At 51.0% G+C, this 19265-nt stretch overlaps 2 protein-coding genes and 1 pseudogene across 6 annotated transcripts in view; 1 reads left to right on the forward strand and 2 right to left on the reverse strand.

The window, feature by feature from the left end:
• Window positions 1-5221, reverse strand: KBTBD13 (kelch repeat and BTB domain containing 13). The gene has a single exon (XM_066274002.1). The coding sequence runs from the start codon at window positions 5219-5221 to the stop codon at window positions 3845-3847; it is 1377 nt and encodes a 458-aa protein (XP_066130099.1). The 3' UTR covers window positions 1-3844.
• RASL12 (RAS like family 12) overlaps window positions 5205-19265 on the forward strand; it is a 25906-nt gene continuing 11845 nt past the window's right edge. Inside the window, exons 1-3 of one of the 5 annotated variants that reach the window (XM_066274016.1) lie at window positions 5205-5222; window positions 16166-16275; window positions 18609-18665. In XM_066274016.1, coding sequence (XP_066130113.1) covers window positions 16173-16275; window positions 18609-18665 — 160 coding nt within the window. In that variant the 5' untranslated portion in view covers window positions 5205-5222; window positions 16166-16172. The other 4 variants (XM_066274012.1, XM_066274014.1, XM_066274015.1 and 1 more) reach the window with 4 other exon arrangements.
• LOC136334142 (glutamate dehydrogenase 1, mitochondrial-like) lies at window positions 12773-14428 on the reverse strand (annotated as a pseudogene).

Consider the following 19265-nt stretch of genomic DNA (forward strand, 5'->3'; position numbering starts at 1 on the left):
TAGAAGCTATGGAGGAAAGTGAAGCAATAAAGGGCAGTATGGAATGTAGAGCAGGAAGAGGTATATTTTAAGTAGGGTAGTCAGGAAGGGCCTCTGAAACTGACATCTGAGTAAAGCCTGTAGGAGGTGGGGAGTGCACCAGACGTCTCAGTGAGGGAGGTGCGCCGTCAAGGGGCACCAAGGAAAGGCCCCGAGGTGGGAGTGTGCCTCACGAATCTGAACTGCAGTGAGGCTGGGGGACAGTGGTCAGAGAAGTCACAGAGGAAATGGAGCAGTGGATCCTGAAAGGACTTATGTTTTCACTCAGGTGAGATGAGGAGCCACCTAAGGGTCTGAGCAGAGGAGCAACAGGTCTGGCTGGCATTTCATTCTGGCTGCCACGTGAGCAGACTGAAGGGAGGCAAGCAGGACAGCAGGCCCTGGGTGAAGTGTGAGGAAGTCTGGCTTCTCCTCTGGCCTCTGTCAGGCAGGCTATATAAGCAGAACAGAATAGTTTCCAGGGAGAAGAAAGCTTGGGGTGCAGGACATCCAGACACTAACCAATCAGGGTCAAGGAGAGTTTGTAGACAGCTAGAGAGAGCTCCGGAGAGTTGGGCTGCAGGGCTGTCGTGGAGGTTCAGGGAAATGCTCCTTGCTGGGTCAAGATCTCCATGTGAGTGTCTGTGTGTGTGTGTGTGGGGGGGGGGTCTCTCTGTTAGGAAAGATTTCTCATAGTGGATATGTGGGCAGGGAGAGAGAGGTTTCTTTACCTACAAACCAGGCATAAGTTACAATCCTTGCCAAGAGTGATGGGTTGTGGGAGGAACAATGGAGTCTGACCTTTGAGGCCAGAGAAGAAGGGGTGCTGGATTACTTCATGAGGGGGAGTATCTGTGAGAGTGCAAACACACCCAGGGCCTTAACCAGACATTAACAGCCTCGTGAAGTGGGCCATTAGTCTCCTAGCTAGATCTGAAGGCAAAAGAACCCAGGACAGTGAATTTTCCTATTGAAGGAGGAGGGAAAAGGCTGGGTCCAGGGAATGGATAAACCCAGGAAGAGGAGGTAGAGAGAGAAGGATAAAGGAGTGTTAAGGAGACAGGCAGAAACACTTTGTCCATCTTAGAATGGCAGCCAAGCAAGGAGGCAGCAACAGAAAATAAGTATGTGGGCTTTGGTTCAAAGCTGGGCTCTGCTACTTGCTAGCTGTGTCTCTTCCAATCTGACAACCTTCTGATGTTTTGGATTGATTTTCCCCCACTTTTTCTTTAAGAGGGAAGAGAGAGTGTTTCTGAGCTGCCTATCACTTAAAATTCTTACAAAGCTTAAATAAGTCAACTGTGGGAAAACTATAAACATTGTATTATTATTATGCACAAAAGACATCAGAAAGGGCTACTCTGGACCAAAGAATGACCAAACCTCAGGAGCCAGCAGGCCATATCAAGGCTGGTCCATGCAGCCAGCTGCAGAAGCTGACAAACACAAAGCTCTGTGTTTTGTGAGAGAGCAAACGAGCCAATGGATCTCGAGATTGCAAGTCTCAGGGTGGCCGGCACTGGACTGAGCAAAGAGATCACTCTGTACTGCTAAGTAGGCAAAAGCAGGGCTGCAGGTCTTTTCAATGTCATTCTGGGGCAGAACTGAACAGCAAGAGTTAGATAATTAATGCACCTGTATTTTTATAGTTTACTACTGATAAGGTCCTGACTTTGGGAACTTATATGCTAACATGTATCTGCATGTACAAGTATGTATGAGCATGTACGTAAAGATGCAAAGGATTTTAGTCCAGTAGTAACCACAAAAGTTATGGCTTTATTGCCCTGTAAGACATTAACCAGCTTCATTTCCTATCTTGGCACAATTATTTCTGTATGTCTTTTCCAACTAAATATACAAATCTCTCTCTCTCAAATCCTCCTTTGATGAACAGCTTTACTATTTTTCTGGTTCCCTTATTGAGTTAAATAAATCCTGGACAAGTGATAAAAATAATACTTCGACAAAACCCAAAAGGGAGGGCTATATCATACTTTGGCATAGACCAGTGGCTTTGGGCCACTCAGCCCCTGAGCCTCACCTATCTCATCTGCCACAGGAAGGATATGCCCAACTCCCAGGACTGAGGTAGGGCTACAGTGGGAAGAGGGACAGGAAAGCACTTTGGACTTCATTCTCAGGAAGCAGAAGTCAGGATTTATTATTGTGATTTGTCAGATTACGCCAGGGCTAGAAGGTCCCAGGCTTCTGAGGGCAGCATTGTCCAAAGCTTGGGACATAGGTCAGGGGAAAAGGCAGCTAGAGGCAGCCTTGACACTAGACTCCATGTCCAGGGGGTGCCACGCTGATGCTGCATTCTCCACTTGGGATGAGGCCAGGATTTCCCATGAGCCTTAGGTCCTGGAGGATGAAGACCACTCAGAGAAGTCTGCCTAAGAGCATGGAAAGGGAGGGGCACCTGACCAGGAACCAGGGTGGGGGGTATTCTAAAGAAGGGAGAAGAGTCCTTATCTAACACCAGGTCCCTAACTAATGGCTTCTATAGCCTGGGTTCTTTTAGAACCTCTTCAAGTTATTTTGTAGGCAGGGAAGTGCCCCCCAACTCAATTGCCAGCACAATAGGACCTCTACCCTTGGTATCTGCCTACGTGCATGGTGGTGCACACAGAACGATATCACTCAGGGGTCCAATAAACAATGTAGGCAGCCAAGGTCAGCAACAGCCAACTCTGCACAGAAGAGGTGGGTACAGAGCCAACAGAAAGCGAGGAACAGGAAAGGCATTCCAGGCCCAGGGAATAGCAGGAGCAGAGGCAAAGAAGAGAGAATTAACCTGTAGAATGTGGGGGAAGGATAAGATGAGGCAATTAGACCTTGCCAGGACTGGAGCACACCTTGAGTGACCCGTAATCATGGGAGTTAATAGTCCACTGCCCCTGGAGTGATGGCAAAAAGGAGAGTGGGCAAGGGGCTTACTACTGGGTTCTCCTCTGCAGGTCCACACCCCATAAGGGGCTGTGGGAACGCTTTTACTCCTCACAGGCCTCACTCCAGATTCAGTTTAGTTATTATCTATACAATTCAGCCCAGCCTTGCCCCACCCCAAATGCCTCCATTCACAGCTGCTCTGCCTTAAAGGTGGGGTTCACAGAGACTCTTCCCATCCGCTTAAGCCTTCCCCCAGCTCTCTTCTGAGCTCTGCCTCCACCATACGAACCTCCCTTTTTAGCATCTGTCTTCTTCACAGACTTAGTGTACCCTCCTTCCTGGAGTTATGTATTTTTCCTCTCCCTATTTTCGCTTTGCCCTGATTTCTTCAGTACTATATTGTGGTTTTTTGTTTTGTTTCTGCATGTTGCCTTCAACCCGCTGTCCATTTAGACAAATATGTGTAAACCTTATGTTATCCTGTAAATGTTCTGTTGAGTTTTTCTGGGCTATACTCGAAGCTTCGTGGACCCCTGTCTGGCAACTACAGACTATATTAGGACAAGCAGTGTGCTGGGCACACAGTAATTGCCTACTTCTTGCCTAGTGATTGGCAGTTTGATTAAGATCACTTAACCCACTCCTAGCCATGCTCAATTACTGGCCCATTCACACAAAAGCCTAGATGACAGAGATCCCCCAATTCCTTCCACTGACATTGTGACCCACCAGCTCTCAGCGAAGCACAAGTAATTTGAGGGCTCGACCCCAGCATCCTCATTGCTCCCTGAGTTTCTTGAACATGTTCACACCAGAAGACATGAGATGCCCACGTCTCAACCAGGGAGTGAGAAGTTCCCCGCTCCTCCTAAGGCCAGATTCAGCCGTGGCTCAGAGAGGACTCAGGAGGTTGTCCCCTCCTAAAGCCCAGCGGTCACAGTTCAGGCGTTGTCGAGGCCACAGGCCCCAGAGGACCAGGAGGCAGCCTCAGTAGAAAGGTCTGCAAGGAGCCTGGCCGTGGGAAGCCCGCCTTTTCCCTGAGTAGCCGCCAGGTGCTGCCCTCAATGGCATAGAGCACCGTGAACATGCGGTTGACAGTATAGACTGTGTCGCCACGCACCACCGCCGTGAAGAGTGCTCCCTTGCTGTTGACATACTGGCCAGGCAATGCTGTCCACTGGCCAGTGGCTAAGTTGAGGCAGTCGATGGCACAATGTAAGAAGTCGTCGGACGGTCCGTTGCGCACCACGTAGAGGCTGTCGCGGTGGGCCACCATGCAGTGACCATAGCTCTGCGGACGCCGCAGCTCAGCCACCGGCAGCCACATGTCAGCCCGCACCGTGTACTCCACCACAGCTGTGGTGTCGGCGGGCCGCCACAGACACACAAAAAGGCGACCGCACGCTTGGGCGCAAGGCACGCCGGCAGCTGGCTGCGGCAGGTCTGCCACGAAGCTCCAGCAGCCCGCGGCCGGGTCGTAGCGCTCCACGGAGCTCATGGCCGTCCTCTGGAACTCGCCGCCAATGGCATAAAGGCAGCCGTCGAAGCCGGCTAGCGCCGTGTCGTAGCGGGGCTGGTGTGGGCTGGGGAACTGGCACCATGCCCCGCTGTCGGGATCGTAGCAGAAGCCCAGCTCCACCACCTCCTTGCTGGCGCCCCGCACGCCCCCCACAATGTAGAGCTTGTTGCCCAGCGTGGCCACGCCTGCCAGTAACGTGCTGGCCTCCAGGGGCAGCGCCACCAGCGTGCGCCACGCGTCCTCCTCCTCGTCCAGGTAACACATCGTGCGCGACTCGTCCTCCAGGAAGCCGGGCGCGGGCGTGTGTGTGCTCAGCGCCACGTAGCTGCTGGGCCGTAGGGCCGCCACGTAGGCGCGGGCCTCAGGCAGAGCGAGCTCGGTGGCCAGGTCCTGGGCGCCGTCGCGGATGAAGAGCGCGGCGCTGTGGAACAGGTCTCGCAGGCCGAAGGCGGCGGCCGCGTCGCACAGCAACGCGCAGTTGTCGGACGTGAGGCTGTGCTCTAGGAAGCGCGCCAGCGCCGGCGCCTGCAGGAAGGCGGCGCACTCCACGGCCTGCAGCAGGTCGTCGGCGGCCTCCAGTGCCGGCCGCTCGCCGCGCAGCACCTGCAGCGTGGTGCCGAAGCCTCCGGCGCTGAGCGCGCCCAGGCGCACCTCGGCCGCGCGCGCCTCCCTCATGCCGGAACGGAAGAGGCCGCGGAAGAAGCCGCAGTGCTCTACCAGCAGGGCCTGGTCGGCCTGGAAGAGCTGGCCGCTCACCCACACCTGCACCGGGGCCTCCGGACCCCGAAGCATGGTGAGAGCGAGGGCAGAGGCCGCTGCTGGGGGCTTGGATTCAGCGGCCACCGACTCTGGGGCTTCCCGGTAGCGGAAGAAACCTCTCCGGGATATAAATATCTCCCTGCTAAAGATAGTATGGTTCATGTGATGTGGTGGCTAGCAGGTTGTATGGCCTTGGGCCCAGAGCATGTCCCGAGATCAGCACGGTCACTCAGTCCCTCATGGGAAATTATAACAGTGACCATATACTGAACACCTATCTACCTACTGCATGCTGGGCACTGTGAGGGACGTGGGCAAGAACCATAACTCTTTGACTCTCTATTTCCTCAAAAACAGGGCCAATAATAACACCTCTTTTATGGTACAGGTATCCCCTGCTTTGAAAGTTCACTTTATTCCGTTTTTCTTTTTCTTTTTTTAATGATAGAGGGAGAGCCATGAGAAACATCAACTTGTAGCTGTGGCACCTTAGTTGTTCATTGATTGCTTCTCATATGTGACTTGACCTAGGCAAACCAGTGACTCCTGACCTTGGGTTCAAGTCAACGACCTTGGGCTTTAAGTCAGCAACCATGGTGACCCGTCTGTGATCCCATAGCTCAAGCCAGTGACCTCGGGGTTTTTGAACCTGGGTCCTCAGCGTCCCAGGCTGAGGCTATATTCACTGTGCCGCTGCCTGGTCAGGCCCATTTTTCTTTCTTGAAAGACCTACTTTAGTATCTGTTTTCACTAACTAAAAGAAAATCCAAAAAGCAAAAATAGCATTCAGTGTTTCACAGCCAGACCTTATAGAGTCAGGGTACACCCTGAGCAGCAGCGAGAGTGGCCCCTCCAAGCGCCTTCCCTGGGATCTACCACTTAACATCTCAGCATTAAGCTGCTGTAACTCTGAACTGTCTGGGAGCCTCTGAGTTTTAGGAATTTTTTTTTTTTTTAATTTTATTTATTCATTAGAGAGAGAGAGAGAAGGGGGGAGGAGCAGGAAGCATCAACTCCCATATGTGCCTTGACCAGGCAAGCCCAGGGTTTCGAACCGGCGACCTCAGCGTTCCCAGGTTGACGCTTTATCCACTACGCCACCACAGGTCAGGCGGGAGCCTCTGAGTTTTATCTCGATCTATTTTCTGCATCCATTAGCAAGATGTTTCCTAAGGTGATTGAGTTTTTGCTTTAGGCCCTTTCGATTTACAAAACGTTTTGTAGGACGGCTCTACTTTCAGATAACTGGGGAAACCCGTATTGGGACAATCTGTAAAGTGCTCAGAATGAGGCTCAGAAATTTTGCATGTCTTGTTCAGGGTCATTCAACTGGAAAGAAGCTAGGACAGGTTTAATACCTATCCCAGCCCATCTGCTGATGGGGGCAGGGGGTACGTGGGCACTGGAGGGAGGAGGCAGAGGTGGAGCAAATAGAGTGAGCCAGGCTGGGGTCTGGAGCAGAGTTCTAATTTGGCCCAGGCCCTGACTCTGGGCTAGTCCAATTTCATTTTGGGCCTGGTTTCCTTCTCTATAAAATGGGAGGACAGCAGGTAGTGTCCAATAAGCCCCTGAATGTGGAAGTACTTCCTGACTGGGGATGGGAATGGGAAGTGGATGTCTATTCTCCACTTGGCAGCATTCCTCCACTGCTGTGTCTCTAAAGCTTAAGAAAAGGAAAGTGCAGCTGCAGATCATGTACCTGTGGGTGAGAAGGGCAAGGGCTTCTTGAAATAATAATATGTAGTTAACACTTATATTACACTGTGTCAAACTTTTATAAGCACTTTAACTCGTATAATTCTTGCAATAATCCTATAATTAAACACTCTTTTTTCTTGTGACAGAGACAGAGAGAGTCAGAGAGAGGGACAGACAGACAGGAAGGGAGAGAGATGAGAAGCATCAATTCTTGGTTGCGACACCTTAGTTGTTCATTGATTGCTTTCTCATATGTGCCTTGACCGGTGGGGGGGGGGGGCTACAGGAGACCAAGTGATCCCTTGCTCAAGCCAGTGACCTCGGGATCTCGAAGCTGGGTCCTCCACATCCCAGTTTGACGCTCTATCCACTGCGCCACCGCCTGGCAGGCAAGGAAACACTCTTCCCTCACTTAATAGATATTATCCACTTATTGCTTATAGCAACTTATTGCTTATAACTATGAGTTAGATAGTATTGGCCCCATTTTATTGATTAGTTCACTAACGCACCAGGAGCTTTAGTCAGGTACTCAAGGTCACATGGCTGGAAAGTGGCAGAGCTAGGACTGGCATGCAGCCAGTCTGACTCTGTGCCCTTAAACTGTGCTTGCTGTCTGTGCTACAAATGCTGGGCCAGGAGGTCACAGTTGGAAGGAACTTCAGGCTCAAACGGTTCAACCCCTTCATTTATAGTGGAAGGTCAGAAAGAGAATTGCCCAGGGTGATTTAGCTTGGGGCAGACAGTCCCAGGTCTTCTGCTACCCAACCCCAGGGCACTTTCCCCACGGCACTGAACTTTTCTGGGTGACCAGCTAAGACTCTGGACCCCAAAATGTCAGGTGGAAGGGAGCTTAGTGAGTATCTTCTTCTGCCACCTCATTTTATAGGTGGGGAAACTGAGGCCCAGACTTATCTAGGCTGATATCTGCCATTCTGGAGATGTTCAACTGCAAGGCTTTTTCAGGAGGATGGAGAGGCTCACAACGACAGAGCTGGAGTTCAGAGCGGGCAGGGGAACCTCTCTTCCCCCAGGACACAAGCAAGCACAGACCCTCATGTAAGAATCTGCAGGCCCAACACAACCTCCCCTGCCAGGGAAATCCCACCCACTTTACTCCATCAAAGCAGGTCTGGGATGTGGGGACCTCTTGTGTGAGCCTGGGAAGCCAAAGGCCTGTAGGAGGCAGCCAGAAATATCCCCGATTCTCTGCCCTAGGGACCGGACAGGAAGAGGAGGCGGAGATGGAGGGGGTGGGCAGAAGTCCCTATGAATACTATCCCAGGCCCTCGGCCAGCTCCTTTCCTTCCCTGCGGCCAGTCATTGGCTGTCAGGAAACAGTTGTGACAATCTCCCTCTTGGAGGAAAATAGGCTCTGCAGTGCCTAGTCCTAACTGTCCTTGCTAGTGGGCTCAGGGGCAGGAAGAGGGTGTCTGACTATGCCATTTCACAGGTGAGGAAAGAGAGACCTAGAGATGGGATGGACTTTTCACTTTGATTCTGAACAAAGATGTAAGACTGGATTGAACCCTATCCATTGATCCCAAGTCCTAGGACAGCTGCCTCTCCGCATCAGCACTAACCTTGTCTCAGGGGAGACACTGCTGTCTCCAATGGAGTTGGGGAGGGGCTGACCCCGAGGGGGCCACAGTTCACTCCCAGATGGCCTGTTTCAGGCACTTAGTAACTGGCAGACACAATAAGATGGAGCCACTGCCTGGACTTCTTCTGAGAGCAGGAGGGAATAGGAGAGCAAATCCCTCCCAGCTGAAGTTGCTCCCAGTCCCAGTTTTTCCCAAGTCAAGCCCTGGGTTGAGACACTGGTACACACACCCAGCTCCTACCCTCATGAGCCAGGGGTGGGGAGCAGGTCACCCAAGGTAAAGGTCATGGTTCTGAGGCTTGGCTGAGGATCAGGCCTTTGGCTCTGCCCCAAAACCCCAGTGGGGTGTTGTCTGCAGCTGGTGAGTTCCTCCTCCCAGACAGTGAGCATCCTTCTGGGACTTGAGAGAACAAAGAACTCTTCTGCCTGTGGGCAGCCCACGGAGTTCCCAGGCCCTGTCCACCCCCCACACCAACCTCCCTCTCCACTTTGCACCCACTACACTGGGGGCAAGGAAAGGGGCTATGTGTCAGACCTCGAGCCTTTCTAGAGCACACATCCAGCCTTTTTTGTCTCTATCCACAATGAGTGGCCCACAATAAAGGGTCTAGTAAGCCTGACCAGGCGGTGGCGCAGTAGATAGAGCGTTGTACTGGGATGCAGAGGACCCAGATTCAAAATCCCGAAGTCACCAGTTTGAGCGTGGGCTCATCTGGTTGGAGCAAAGCTCACCAGCTTGAGCACAAGGTCGTTGGCTCGAGCAAGGGGTCACTCGGTCTACTGTAGCCCCCCAGTCAAGGCACATATGAGAAATCAATCAATGAACAACTAAGGAGCCACAACGAAGAAATTATGTTTTTCATCTTTCTCCCTTCCTGTCTGTCTGTCCCTATCTGTCCCTCTCTCTGTCTCTCTCTGTCCCTGTCTCTCTCTCTCTCTCTCTCTCTCACACACACACACACACACACACACACACACTAAATAAATAAAGGGTCTAGTGGGTGGACTCCTGGGCCATAATGTAAAGAAGGAGTCCCCAGTATGTTGGAGGAGAAACAACCCGATACCAGAACCTCTAGTCCAATGAAGGAGACATAGCCCTTGCCCTAGGAGACCCCCCTCCCTACAGCCTGATGGAGGACCCCTGGTCTTTACCATCCCTGGTGCTATTTCTACACACAGGGTTGTGAGGAGCTGGCTTGGACCTGAAGGAGGAAGAGCACTGGGCTTAGAATCAGGATTAGTGCTGGGCTCTGATGCTGGGACTACCACTGGCTTGCAAAAACTACCCAGCTTCTCTGACATCTGAATTTATCATTGTATAACCTCACAACAGGGTCTCAAAAGCTTGGCTTTATGTGGAATGCCTCCTGGGGGGGTAACTGGCAAGGGTAGGATCTGGCATCCTGAAATCCCCACAGGCTTTATCTGTCTAGACCTGTACATGCCACACTCATTCACTTCAGAGACATGTGTTGGGCACCTGCTACATGCCTACTGCTAGGCCGGGTGCCACATCCTCTGCGTTTTGAGTACTTGACCGCCTCCTATAAGAACCTCAGAGAAGGGGAAGTGGTGGTAAGGAGGGCAGGGCTACTTGCCCTAGCAGGAAAACCTCTCTCTTGACTTGAAGTGTCCAAACTTCTGGCCACTAAACAGTTGTGGCTTCTTGGCAGGTGAGTGAGAAGTGTGTGCTATTCATGTCCAGGGGAGTGGAGGGAACGATCACTTGCTTTTCTGGGCCATCGACCAAGCTCTGGGTGGGACACTTTCATGTTATCTCATCTAATCCTTAATATTATCCCAATTTTAAAGATGAGGAGCTGAGGCCCCAAAGGGCAAAGCAGCTTATTCCAGAGTCTGACAGTACGTGATAATTCCAAAGGCTTTTGCAGTCCAAAGTGGCACTTCTGGGTGGTGGACAAGCAGCCTGCAGATGAGGAGCCTGAGGATGAGAAAAGGGACTGGTTGTAGTTGTAGATCAGCAGTTTTCCTCCCAAGCCTCCGAGGAGGGGCCAACTGTGGGCATTTCGCAGTCACAGATGAGGACCTGAGTAACCAGCTGACAACTGGTTTAAATCATCTCTGAACTGGAAGGGGATTAAGGATCATCTCAGATCCACTCCTGAAAGTCATGATGGAGTCCCCTCTACAGAACCTCCTTGAAGTGGTCACCCCTTGGTTGCCTTCAATGTTGGGGGGCTTCAGATGGTTAGAGCTCACCCGCACCCTGAGCTAGAACCTGCCTCCTTGAAGCTCCCATCTACTTTTGATCCGGGTTTTTTTTTTTCTTTTCATTTTTCTGAAGCTGGAAACAGGGAGAGACAGTCAGACAGACTCCCGCATGCGCCCGACCGGGATCCACCCGGCACGCCCACCATGGGGCGATGCTCTGCTCACCAGGGGGCGATGCTCTGCCCATCCTGGGCATCGCCATGTTGCAACCAGAGCCACTCTAGCGCCTGAGGCAGAGGCCACAGAGCCATCCCCAGCGCCCGGGCCATCTTTGCTCCAACGGAGCCTTGGCTGCGGGAGGGGAGGAGAGAGACAGAGAGGAAAGTGCGGCGGAGGGGTGGAGAAGCAAATGGGCGCTTCTCCTGTGTGCCCTGGCCGGGAATCAAACCCAGGTCCTCCGCACGCTAGGCCAACGCTCTACCGCTGAGCCAACCGGCCAGGGCCTGATCCGGGTTTTAAAGATAAGGAAAATGATTCTTCCAGCCTCACACAAGCAAGCAAGCAGCAGAACCGAACTTTACACCTGGTTGGGCTAGTTTGTCTTCCCATAGAGCCCAGCCAGAACCAGCCTGTCCTTACAGGACTGGGGCCAGTCCAGGGATGTGCCTGGAACTTGGCTCCCACTTGCTCTCCTCCAACTCAGAGGAAGATCCTTCACCGTTAGCTCCGTGAGCAATTCTGACCTGAGTGTGTAATATAAACAAATTCCTTCCAACACCTTAGAGCTGGTTTACCATGTTCTCTCAGAAACACAATAAGACTGAATCGATATTAATGTCCTGTCCTAAAAAGTAGTTATCCTTCCTTTTTTAAGCGCAAGAAAGAGGAAGGGAGAGAGATGAGAAGCATCAGCTTGTAGCTGTGGCACCTTAGTTGTTCTCTGGTTGCTTCTTATGTATGCCTTGACCGGGGGGCTCCAGCCAAGCTAGTGACCCACTGCTTAACCAGCGACCTTTGGGCTCAAGCCAGTGACCTTGGGATCATGTTGATGATCCCACGCTCAAGCCAGCAACCCCACATTCAAGCTGATGAGTCTGCACTCAAATTGGATGAGCCCGCATTCAAGCTGGTGACCACAGGGCTTTGAATCTGGAACCTCAGTGTCCCAGGTCAACACTCTATCCACTGTACCACCACTGGTCAGGCTCCTTTTATTTATTTATTTTTTATTATTATTTCTTACCGGGACAGAGAGAGAGAGTCAGAGAAAGGGATAGATAGGGACAGACAAACAGGAATGGAGAGAAATGAGAAGCATCAATCATCAGTTTTTCGTTGCGACACCTTAGTTGTTCATTGATTGCTTTCTCATATGTGCCTCTACCGTGGGCCTTCAGCCAACTGAGTAACCCCTTGCTGGAACCAGTGACCTTGGGTCCAAGCTGGTGGGTGAGCTTTTTTTTTTTTTTTTTTTTTTTCCTCAAACCAGATGAGCCCATGCTCAAGCAGGCGACCTCAGGGTCTCGAACCTAGGTCCTCCACATTCCAGTCCGAAGCTCTATCCACTGTGCCACCACCTGGTCAGGCTCCTTTTATTTGTTAAGAGAAACAGCTTTTATTTTTGTTTGCAGTCTGTAAAATTGAATTCTTTTGTTGATATAAAATACCAAAACCTCATTTGAGGACCATGCTACCTTCTGAAAATGCTACACACCTGCTTATTAAACATGTCAAAGTTACAGCACATCTTAGACATGTCCAAAACTGAAGCAACAAACAGCTGACTGACTGTTCTTTAACAAGCGCTTTCTCAGGCCACTCTCTCACTGTTGCAAAGCAGCCATGGAACAAGACAGTGTAGCCAGATAGAAGGCATGTTTTATTTAAAGGCAAGCCAAATGTCTCTCTGGCATCTCCTTTTGGCTGTGTAAATGAGTCCCTACCTCGAATTTCTTATTTTTTAAGGGGTGATTTGGATGGACTTGTTGAGAATGGTATCCATTATCTAAATAAGTAATGAAAGAGATCTCTGTAGTAACGTGTAAACTTGTGATGGGTCTACAGATGAAGAGGTGAAGAGTGTAGTGAAGAAGTCAGCTACAATCCATCTATGTGAAGGTCACACCAGCTTCACTGTCCACCTTGAAGACTTTCTCAATGGCATTGATGTAAGTAGCCTTTCTGGTCCAATCCCAGGTTATACTTCATGGCTGTGTGCATGGTTTGCTTGGCTGAGCGCTCCATAGTGTAAGCGAAACCAGAGTGTACAATGTCTTTCTCAGATGCCCCCGCTATCCTGTCTTGGAACTCTGCTGTGGGCACAATAGGAATATTCCATTGTGCTTTCTAAATTTTCTTTCCAAACTCTCTTGAACAGACATGAGCAAGTGATAGTTAGAATTCCTTTCATATTTCAAGGTCAAACAGCCATAGCACACATGATTTAGGTTCTTCAGCTACTCAAAGAAAGACCCTGTCACTCCTCTGGAGTTCAAGTAGAGATCTGGAATAACCATAATGTTCCTCTGCAGGAAAATCTTTTTAGTGTCTGGAGTTGTTGGTCCATTGACACCTTCAGCAATGACCTTGGCTTTGATTCTGGGTGCATTGGACTTGGTCCAATGTGGTTCTCAGTGGCAGCAGGGATCAATATGTCACAGTTGACCTCTAACATTCTCCCTTCATAAAGCTTTGCCTTGGGGAAGCCCAGGATTGATCCGTGTTGCAATTTAAAGTCTTCTAGTTCCTTTGGGTCAATACCATCTGGATTCCATATGCTGCCATCAAATTCACCAACACCAACACATTTAGCACCAGTGCAACGCAAGTATCTCATAGCGTGCAGGCCCACATTACCAAATCGCTGAACAACAAATGTTTTATCTCCAAACCCTGATCTCATTCCTAAAATACTCTTGTAAGCAGCTTCATTGATGAAATTTTCAATCCCATGGAAAATGCCCTGGCCTAGAGCAGAGAGCCGTCTGTGGATTCTACCCTGATTGATGGGCTTACCAGTGACACAGGCATGGGAATCAATATCATAGTGCTCTATGATGTTAGCATAGGTGTCAGCAATCCAGGACATCTCCTGCTTGCCCGTGCCCATGTCTGGGACAGGCGCATCAATGCCAGGACCAATAAAGCCCTTCTTTGCCAGTTTTATGGTGAACCTCCTTGTGATCTTTTCTAATTCATTATTGGTATTGATCTTAACACCAGCTTTGGCACCTCCAAATGGTACATCAGCCCCTGCACATGTATATGCCATCAGAGAAGCCAAAGCTTTTACTTCATTGACACATCAGTGCTGTAACGAATACCTCCCTTGAAGGGCATGCAGTGCTGATTGTGCTGGGCCCTGTAGCCCTCGATGACCTCCCAGGAGCCGTCCTCTGTCCGGATGGGGAAGGCAAGCTCAGCACATGGTTGCAGGGCTTGATGATCACAGGATGCCGTGCACCCAGTTCCGCTTCTGCTCGTTCTTCTGGGTCTTGACGTCCTCCACCAGCTTGTCCTCCACGATGCTTATGCCCTCATCAAAGAAGCCCCACACCATCTTGAAGAAGTTGGGGTCGCTCTCCTCCTGGTCGGCTGGCGCTTTGCTGTAGTGTCATTTGGGAAGGCTATGTGAGCCCCAGCTGCGAGGTGGTGGCTATGGGCGGGTTGGGCCCAGTAGCACCGACAAGTCAGCGTCTGCCTAGCCCATGGGGGGGGGGGGCAGCACGGGATAACAGCAGCACTTTGCCTAGGCTGCGGTACATGGCTAGTAGGGGGGTGGAGGCAGCAGAGGAGAGGAGCTCTCAAAGACTTGGCGACCATGAGAGGGAGCAACAATTCAATTACTTTTCCTGCTGACCTGTGTTTCCATGGTTTTTCTTGTTCTGGTGGGTAGATTAGCTGGTGGGTGGGGGAGATAGGAGCTGGAAAAAGAAGTGCTGCAGTGAGAGGTGTCAGACTTCCATTCCCTTCCCCACTCTAGCCTGCAGAGTTTTCCAAAAGAGAGGTCTCAGTCAGGCCTGGAGCCCCCAGGGCTCATCCTTATCTCTCTCTGTTAGACCTAAATCATATCATGGTGTTTTGGGTTTATTTCCTCCCTTTTTAGTATTATAGATGGGGACAAAAAAAAATCCCAAAGAGTCTGACCAGAGGTGGCGTACTGTGGATAGAGCCTCAACCTGGAATGCTGAGGTCCTAGAATTAAAACTCTGAGGTCACCAGCTTGGGCGCATGGTTGTCAACTTGAGCTGGGATTGCCAGTTTAAGTGTAGTATCCTGTGGTCATTGGCTTGAGCCCAAAAGTCACTGGCTTGAAGCCCAAGGTTGCTGGCTTGAACAAGGGGTCACTGGCTCACCTGGAGACCCCCAAGTCAAGGCACGATGAGAAGCAATCAATGACCAACTCAAGTGCCACAATTACGAGTTGATGCTTTCTATCTCTCTCCCTTCCTGTCTCTGTCTCTTACTCAAAAATAATTAATTTAAAAAATCCCAAAGAAATAAGGTGACTTACCGAAGGTTACTCAGTGAAGGAGCTGGTGGTGGATCCTAAGTGTTTGGATTCCCTGTCTCCAGCATGACCAGATTTACCCTGAGTCCTAAGGGCAATGACAGGTGACATCTGCCAGGCTCATCTACCAATGCCAGAATCATTATAGGCAAGAGGGAGAGCCAGGTTTTAGGACTAATTTAAATGACCTATTTACACAGTAGGCCACAAACACATGCAACTCATTAGCACTGGTGGGGTAGCAAACAGTAATCCAGGATGGGTTAGGTTTCTTAAAGCTGGACCTGTATTGACCATGAAATATTAGTCAGGAAGTCTCATGCGCCCCCTTTGAAAGCCTGGGTTCTGCCTGGGTGCTGCAGTGATGCCTAAGCGTCTCCTGCAGGGCAGGGTAATGTGACCTGGGAGCTATGTGCTGAACTTGAGTTGACTGGGACCAAGAAAAGGGAAAGGCTTGGAGTTGAACCCAACAGGCTTCTCAGAGGAAGAGGCGGAAGCAGCTGAGTAGAACAAAGGGAGAGATTGATTATCTTGCTGGAAGGAGAGATTGAGTGGAGGTTCAAACTCCTCTCTATTGCCCTACCCCGGGTCTCGCTCTCTGGTCCTTGTCCTTCCCTGCTGGGTCTGGGGCGCTCCCGACAGAGACTGCGCCCCAGCCCCCTAGGCCAAGCACGGTGGGGTGCGCGGGCGGTTAAGCACCCTTCCCCACGTCTGCGGGGTGAGTGCGCCCCGCGGGGTGCTCCCACAGCCCTAACAAGGAGTTTGGCGGCGCTCCGGGCGGTCCCGCCCGCTGGGTTCCACCAGTCCCTCCCCCCAACTGCTCCGACCGAGCCGAGGAACAAGCCCGCTCCGCGCGGGATCCCGGGCGCGGACACCGACGGGGCCGGGCAGCCACTGCCAGCCAGGGGAGCCCGCGAGTCGCCCCCGAGGTCCCGACGGGCGGGCAAGCTGCTTGGGGACGTTCGGCAAGAACCCGTGTCCCTCTCCGCAGCGTCGCCATGTCCTCGGTGTTCGGGAAACCCCGCTCGGGCAGCGGACCGCAGAGCGCACCCCTCGAGATCAACCTGGCGATCCTGGGGCGTCGCGGAGCGGGCAAGTCCGGTGAGTGGGGCGGGTGCCCCGAAGGGAAGGGGTTTGGTGGGTCGGGGGAGCCGAGGGAGGGATCCAGGCGCTGTGGACGTGAGGGCAGACTCTTCGCTGGCTTTGGGCGCTTCCTGCACCAGGTGAGCTGGCAAGACACTGATTTTCTTCTTTGCCTCAGTTTCTCTGTTGCTTGGCGCTCTCTCTGCTTTGTTCTGAGCTCCTCCATTTCTCATCTGTCCTGTTTTCCTTGCCTGGCTCTCCTTCTGTATCTTCCTACTGTGTCTCTGTGCTCAGAGTCTGTGACCCCAGCTGTCTCTTCCTTCTGTCTGTCTTCATGTCTCCCAGTTCTCTGCTGGTCTCTCCCTCTGGCCCCCTACCCTCTGTCACCTCTCCCTGGGCCAGCAGTCAGCTCTGGTGATTGACACGGAAGGGACCTGTTAGGCACTGATCTCCACTCAAGGCCCCTGTGAGCTTAGTGACAGCCTTGCTACTCCGTGGCTTAGGCTGGAGATGAAGGAGCCGCTGGCCCCTGAAGGGAGGCGGTAGAAGTTACTGGCTATTGGATTTCCCAGGTCACAGCCCCCACTCTCCTCTTCAACTCCTCAGGCTTCTGGAATAAAGTGTGCATTCTTATCAAATGTATTTGTTTCAAGCCAGACCCCTCTCTTTTTTGGAAACAAATTGGACGGTGGTCCCAGGTGCCTGGAACTATCCTTAACAAACCAAGATCTTGAGCTTCCATTGAGATCATTTCTATCAACACTGAACTCTGCCCTTACCACTCTTGGCAGCTCTTAGCCACCTGGAGCCAACCCAGAAAAAGGTCCAGCCCTCCCCCTGCCATTCACAGTCCCAAGCAGCTGAAGGTGGGAGGGGAGAGGGGCTCCTTCACTGGCCTTTTTCCAGTTACAGCTATTAGTGAATGGCCAGCAGCTGCTCAGATCGCTGTTGGCTCCCATCCCCAGAGTGTTCTTTAGGTCTCGCTGGGGGTTGCCTCTCCGCTTTTGAAGCCATCCCTCTGTCTCAGAGAGAGATGACTCTGAATCACATTTTCCAACATAAAAGACTTGCCCTCTTCCCTTTGAAAATAAAATTATTATCTGGAGCTCTGTCACTGGTACAGTTTAGCCAGTGGCTACATGAATGAAAGAATTTAAATTAAAAAATATGTATTCCCTGGATATTACTTTACAAACTGACACTGATAGGAATCCTGGGGAAAAAAATGTAAGGATTTTCTTTAAAATATCACATTACTTTTTAAGAGTTCAGTATAATAGCCTGACCAGGCGGTGGCGCAGTGGATAGAGCCTCGGACTGGGATGCTGAGGACCGAGGTTCGAGACCCCGAGGTCTCCAGCTTGAGCGCAGGCTCATCTGGTTTGAGCAGAGCTCACCAGCTTGGACCCAAGGTCGCTGGCTTGAGCAAGGGGTTACTCGGTCTGCTGAAGGCCCCCGGTCAAGGCACACATGAAAGCAATCAATGAACAACTAAGGTGTTGCAACACGCAATGAAAAACTAATGATTGATGCTTCTCATCTCTCTCCGTTCCTGTCTGTCTGTCCCTATCTCTCTCTCTCTCTGATTCTCTCTCTGTCTCTGTAAAAAAAAAAAAAAAGAGTTCAGTATAATAGTTGGCTGGCTCTTGGCTTTATGTGGTTAAATTCTGAACAAAATCAGAATTCTGTTAATGCATTGCACCTGGGGATAACTTTATTCTAGAGTTAGTTTTACATTCTGCAAGGAACCATGATGAGTGTGGAGGCTCTAGAGCCAAGACTTGAGACGTGAAGCACTGAGGACTTAAGTGTGTTTACTTGAGACACGGCTCTTGCCTGGACCTCGCCTGGAAATCCCAGGCCCTCAAGGGGTCATATTGCCCCCAGGGATCACCCACTGATCAACTTGGATCTTATTCTCTTTTTGGCTTGTAGCCAAAACTGGAATAAATGCCCCCACATTTCAGAATCCTTGTGACTTGTCTAGGGTGGGGGATGTCTCCCTTTGGTTGGGGCTGACCCTAAGGTAGCTGGTTGCATGGGTCCTGACCCCTTCCTTCGAACATTCAGAGACACCCCTTAGACTTTCCTCTTATTGCTTTTCTTGACATTAAAAAAAAAAATCCCAGGATGTAACTGAAGGGACATAAGACCCCATATTTCTGGTTTTTCTGAGCTTCTCAAACCAACTCCTCAGCTCCCAGCCTCATTCCTCCAGAGACTTGAGCTTGATGTCAGCCAGGGGTCACAGAGGCTAGATAGGCCTCCAGAAAAGGAAAGGGGTAAGCTGCAGGGGCCAGCAGCCAGACACAGCAGGGGAGATTGAGCCAGTTTCTTTCTGCTTCTTGCAGCCCTGACCGTGAAGTTTCTGACCAGAAGGTTTATCAGTGAATATGACCCCAATCTGGGTAAGGACCACTCCTCCCTATTCCTCCTGCAGTGTCCCCTTAGAATCACCCTCAGCCCCACCATCACCCAACAGACACCTACCCTGTGGAGGGTCCAGGTGCGACCAGGACCAAACACCTGGAGGCAGGGGGAAGGATCCACCAGAATGACTCGGTTCATGGAGGGAAAATGTTTAAGTGCCAGAAATATGCTCTCCACAGCCCACCCCAGACAACTTGGGGGTTGGCCAAATTCAGAGAGCTGTGTGATTTTCTCTAAATATGAAGTATGATGAGACTTATTTTGAAAAAAATAATTAAACATAGTAGAACATCCATATTCATTAAGTATTGTTCTTTAAGATGGTTACTTAATGCACTTTCCCCCCCAAAAGCTAGATAAGACCTTTGAGAAATTCTCTAATAGAATTGGCTTCTGAACCAGTTTTAGAACCACACTAGTCTTGTTTTATTGACATATGATGATATATTGGGAAAAGGGATGCTCTGGTGTCACTCAGAGCTGAGTTTGCCTGGCTCTGCTCCATGTTGGCTGTGCAACCTTGAGTAGCCACCTACCCTCTCTGAGCTTCTGTTTCCTCATATATAACATGGGCACAA

This window comes from Saccopteryx bilineata, chromosome 4, assembly GCF_036850765.1.
Source record: "Saccopteryx bilineata isolate mSacBil1 chromosome 4, mSacBil1_pri_phased_curated, whole genome shotgun sequence".
Lineage (NCBI taxonomy): Eukaryota > Metazoa > Chordata > Mammalia > Chiroptera > Emballonuridae > Saccopteryx > Saccopteryx bilineata.

Excerpts from the sequence above, each read along its gene's own strand:
- KBTBD13 (XM_066274002.1), bottom strand. The coding sequence starts at position 5,221 with ATGCTTCGGGGTCCGGAGGCCCCGGTGCAGGTGTGGGTGAGCGGCCAG.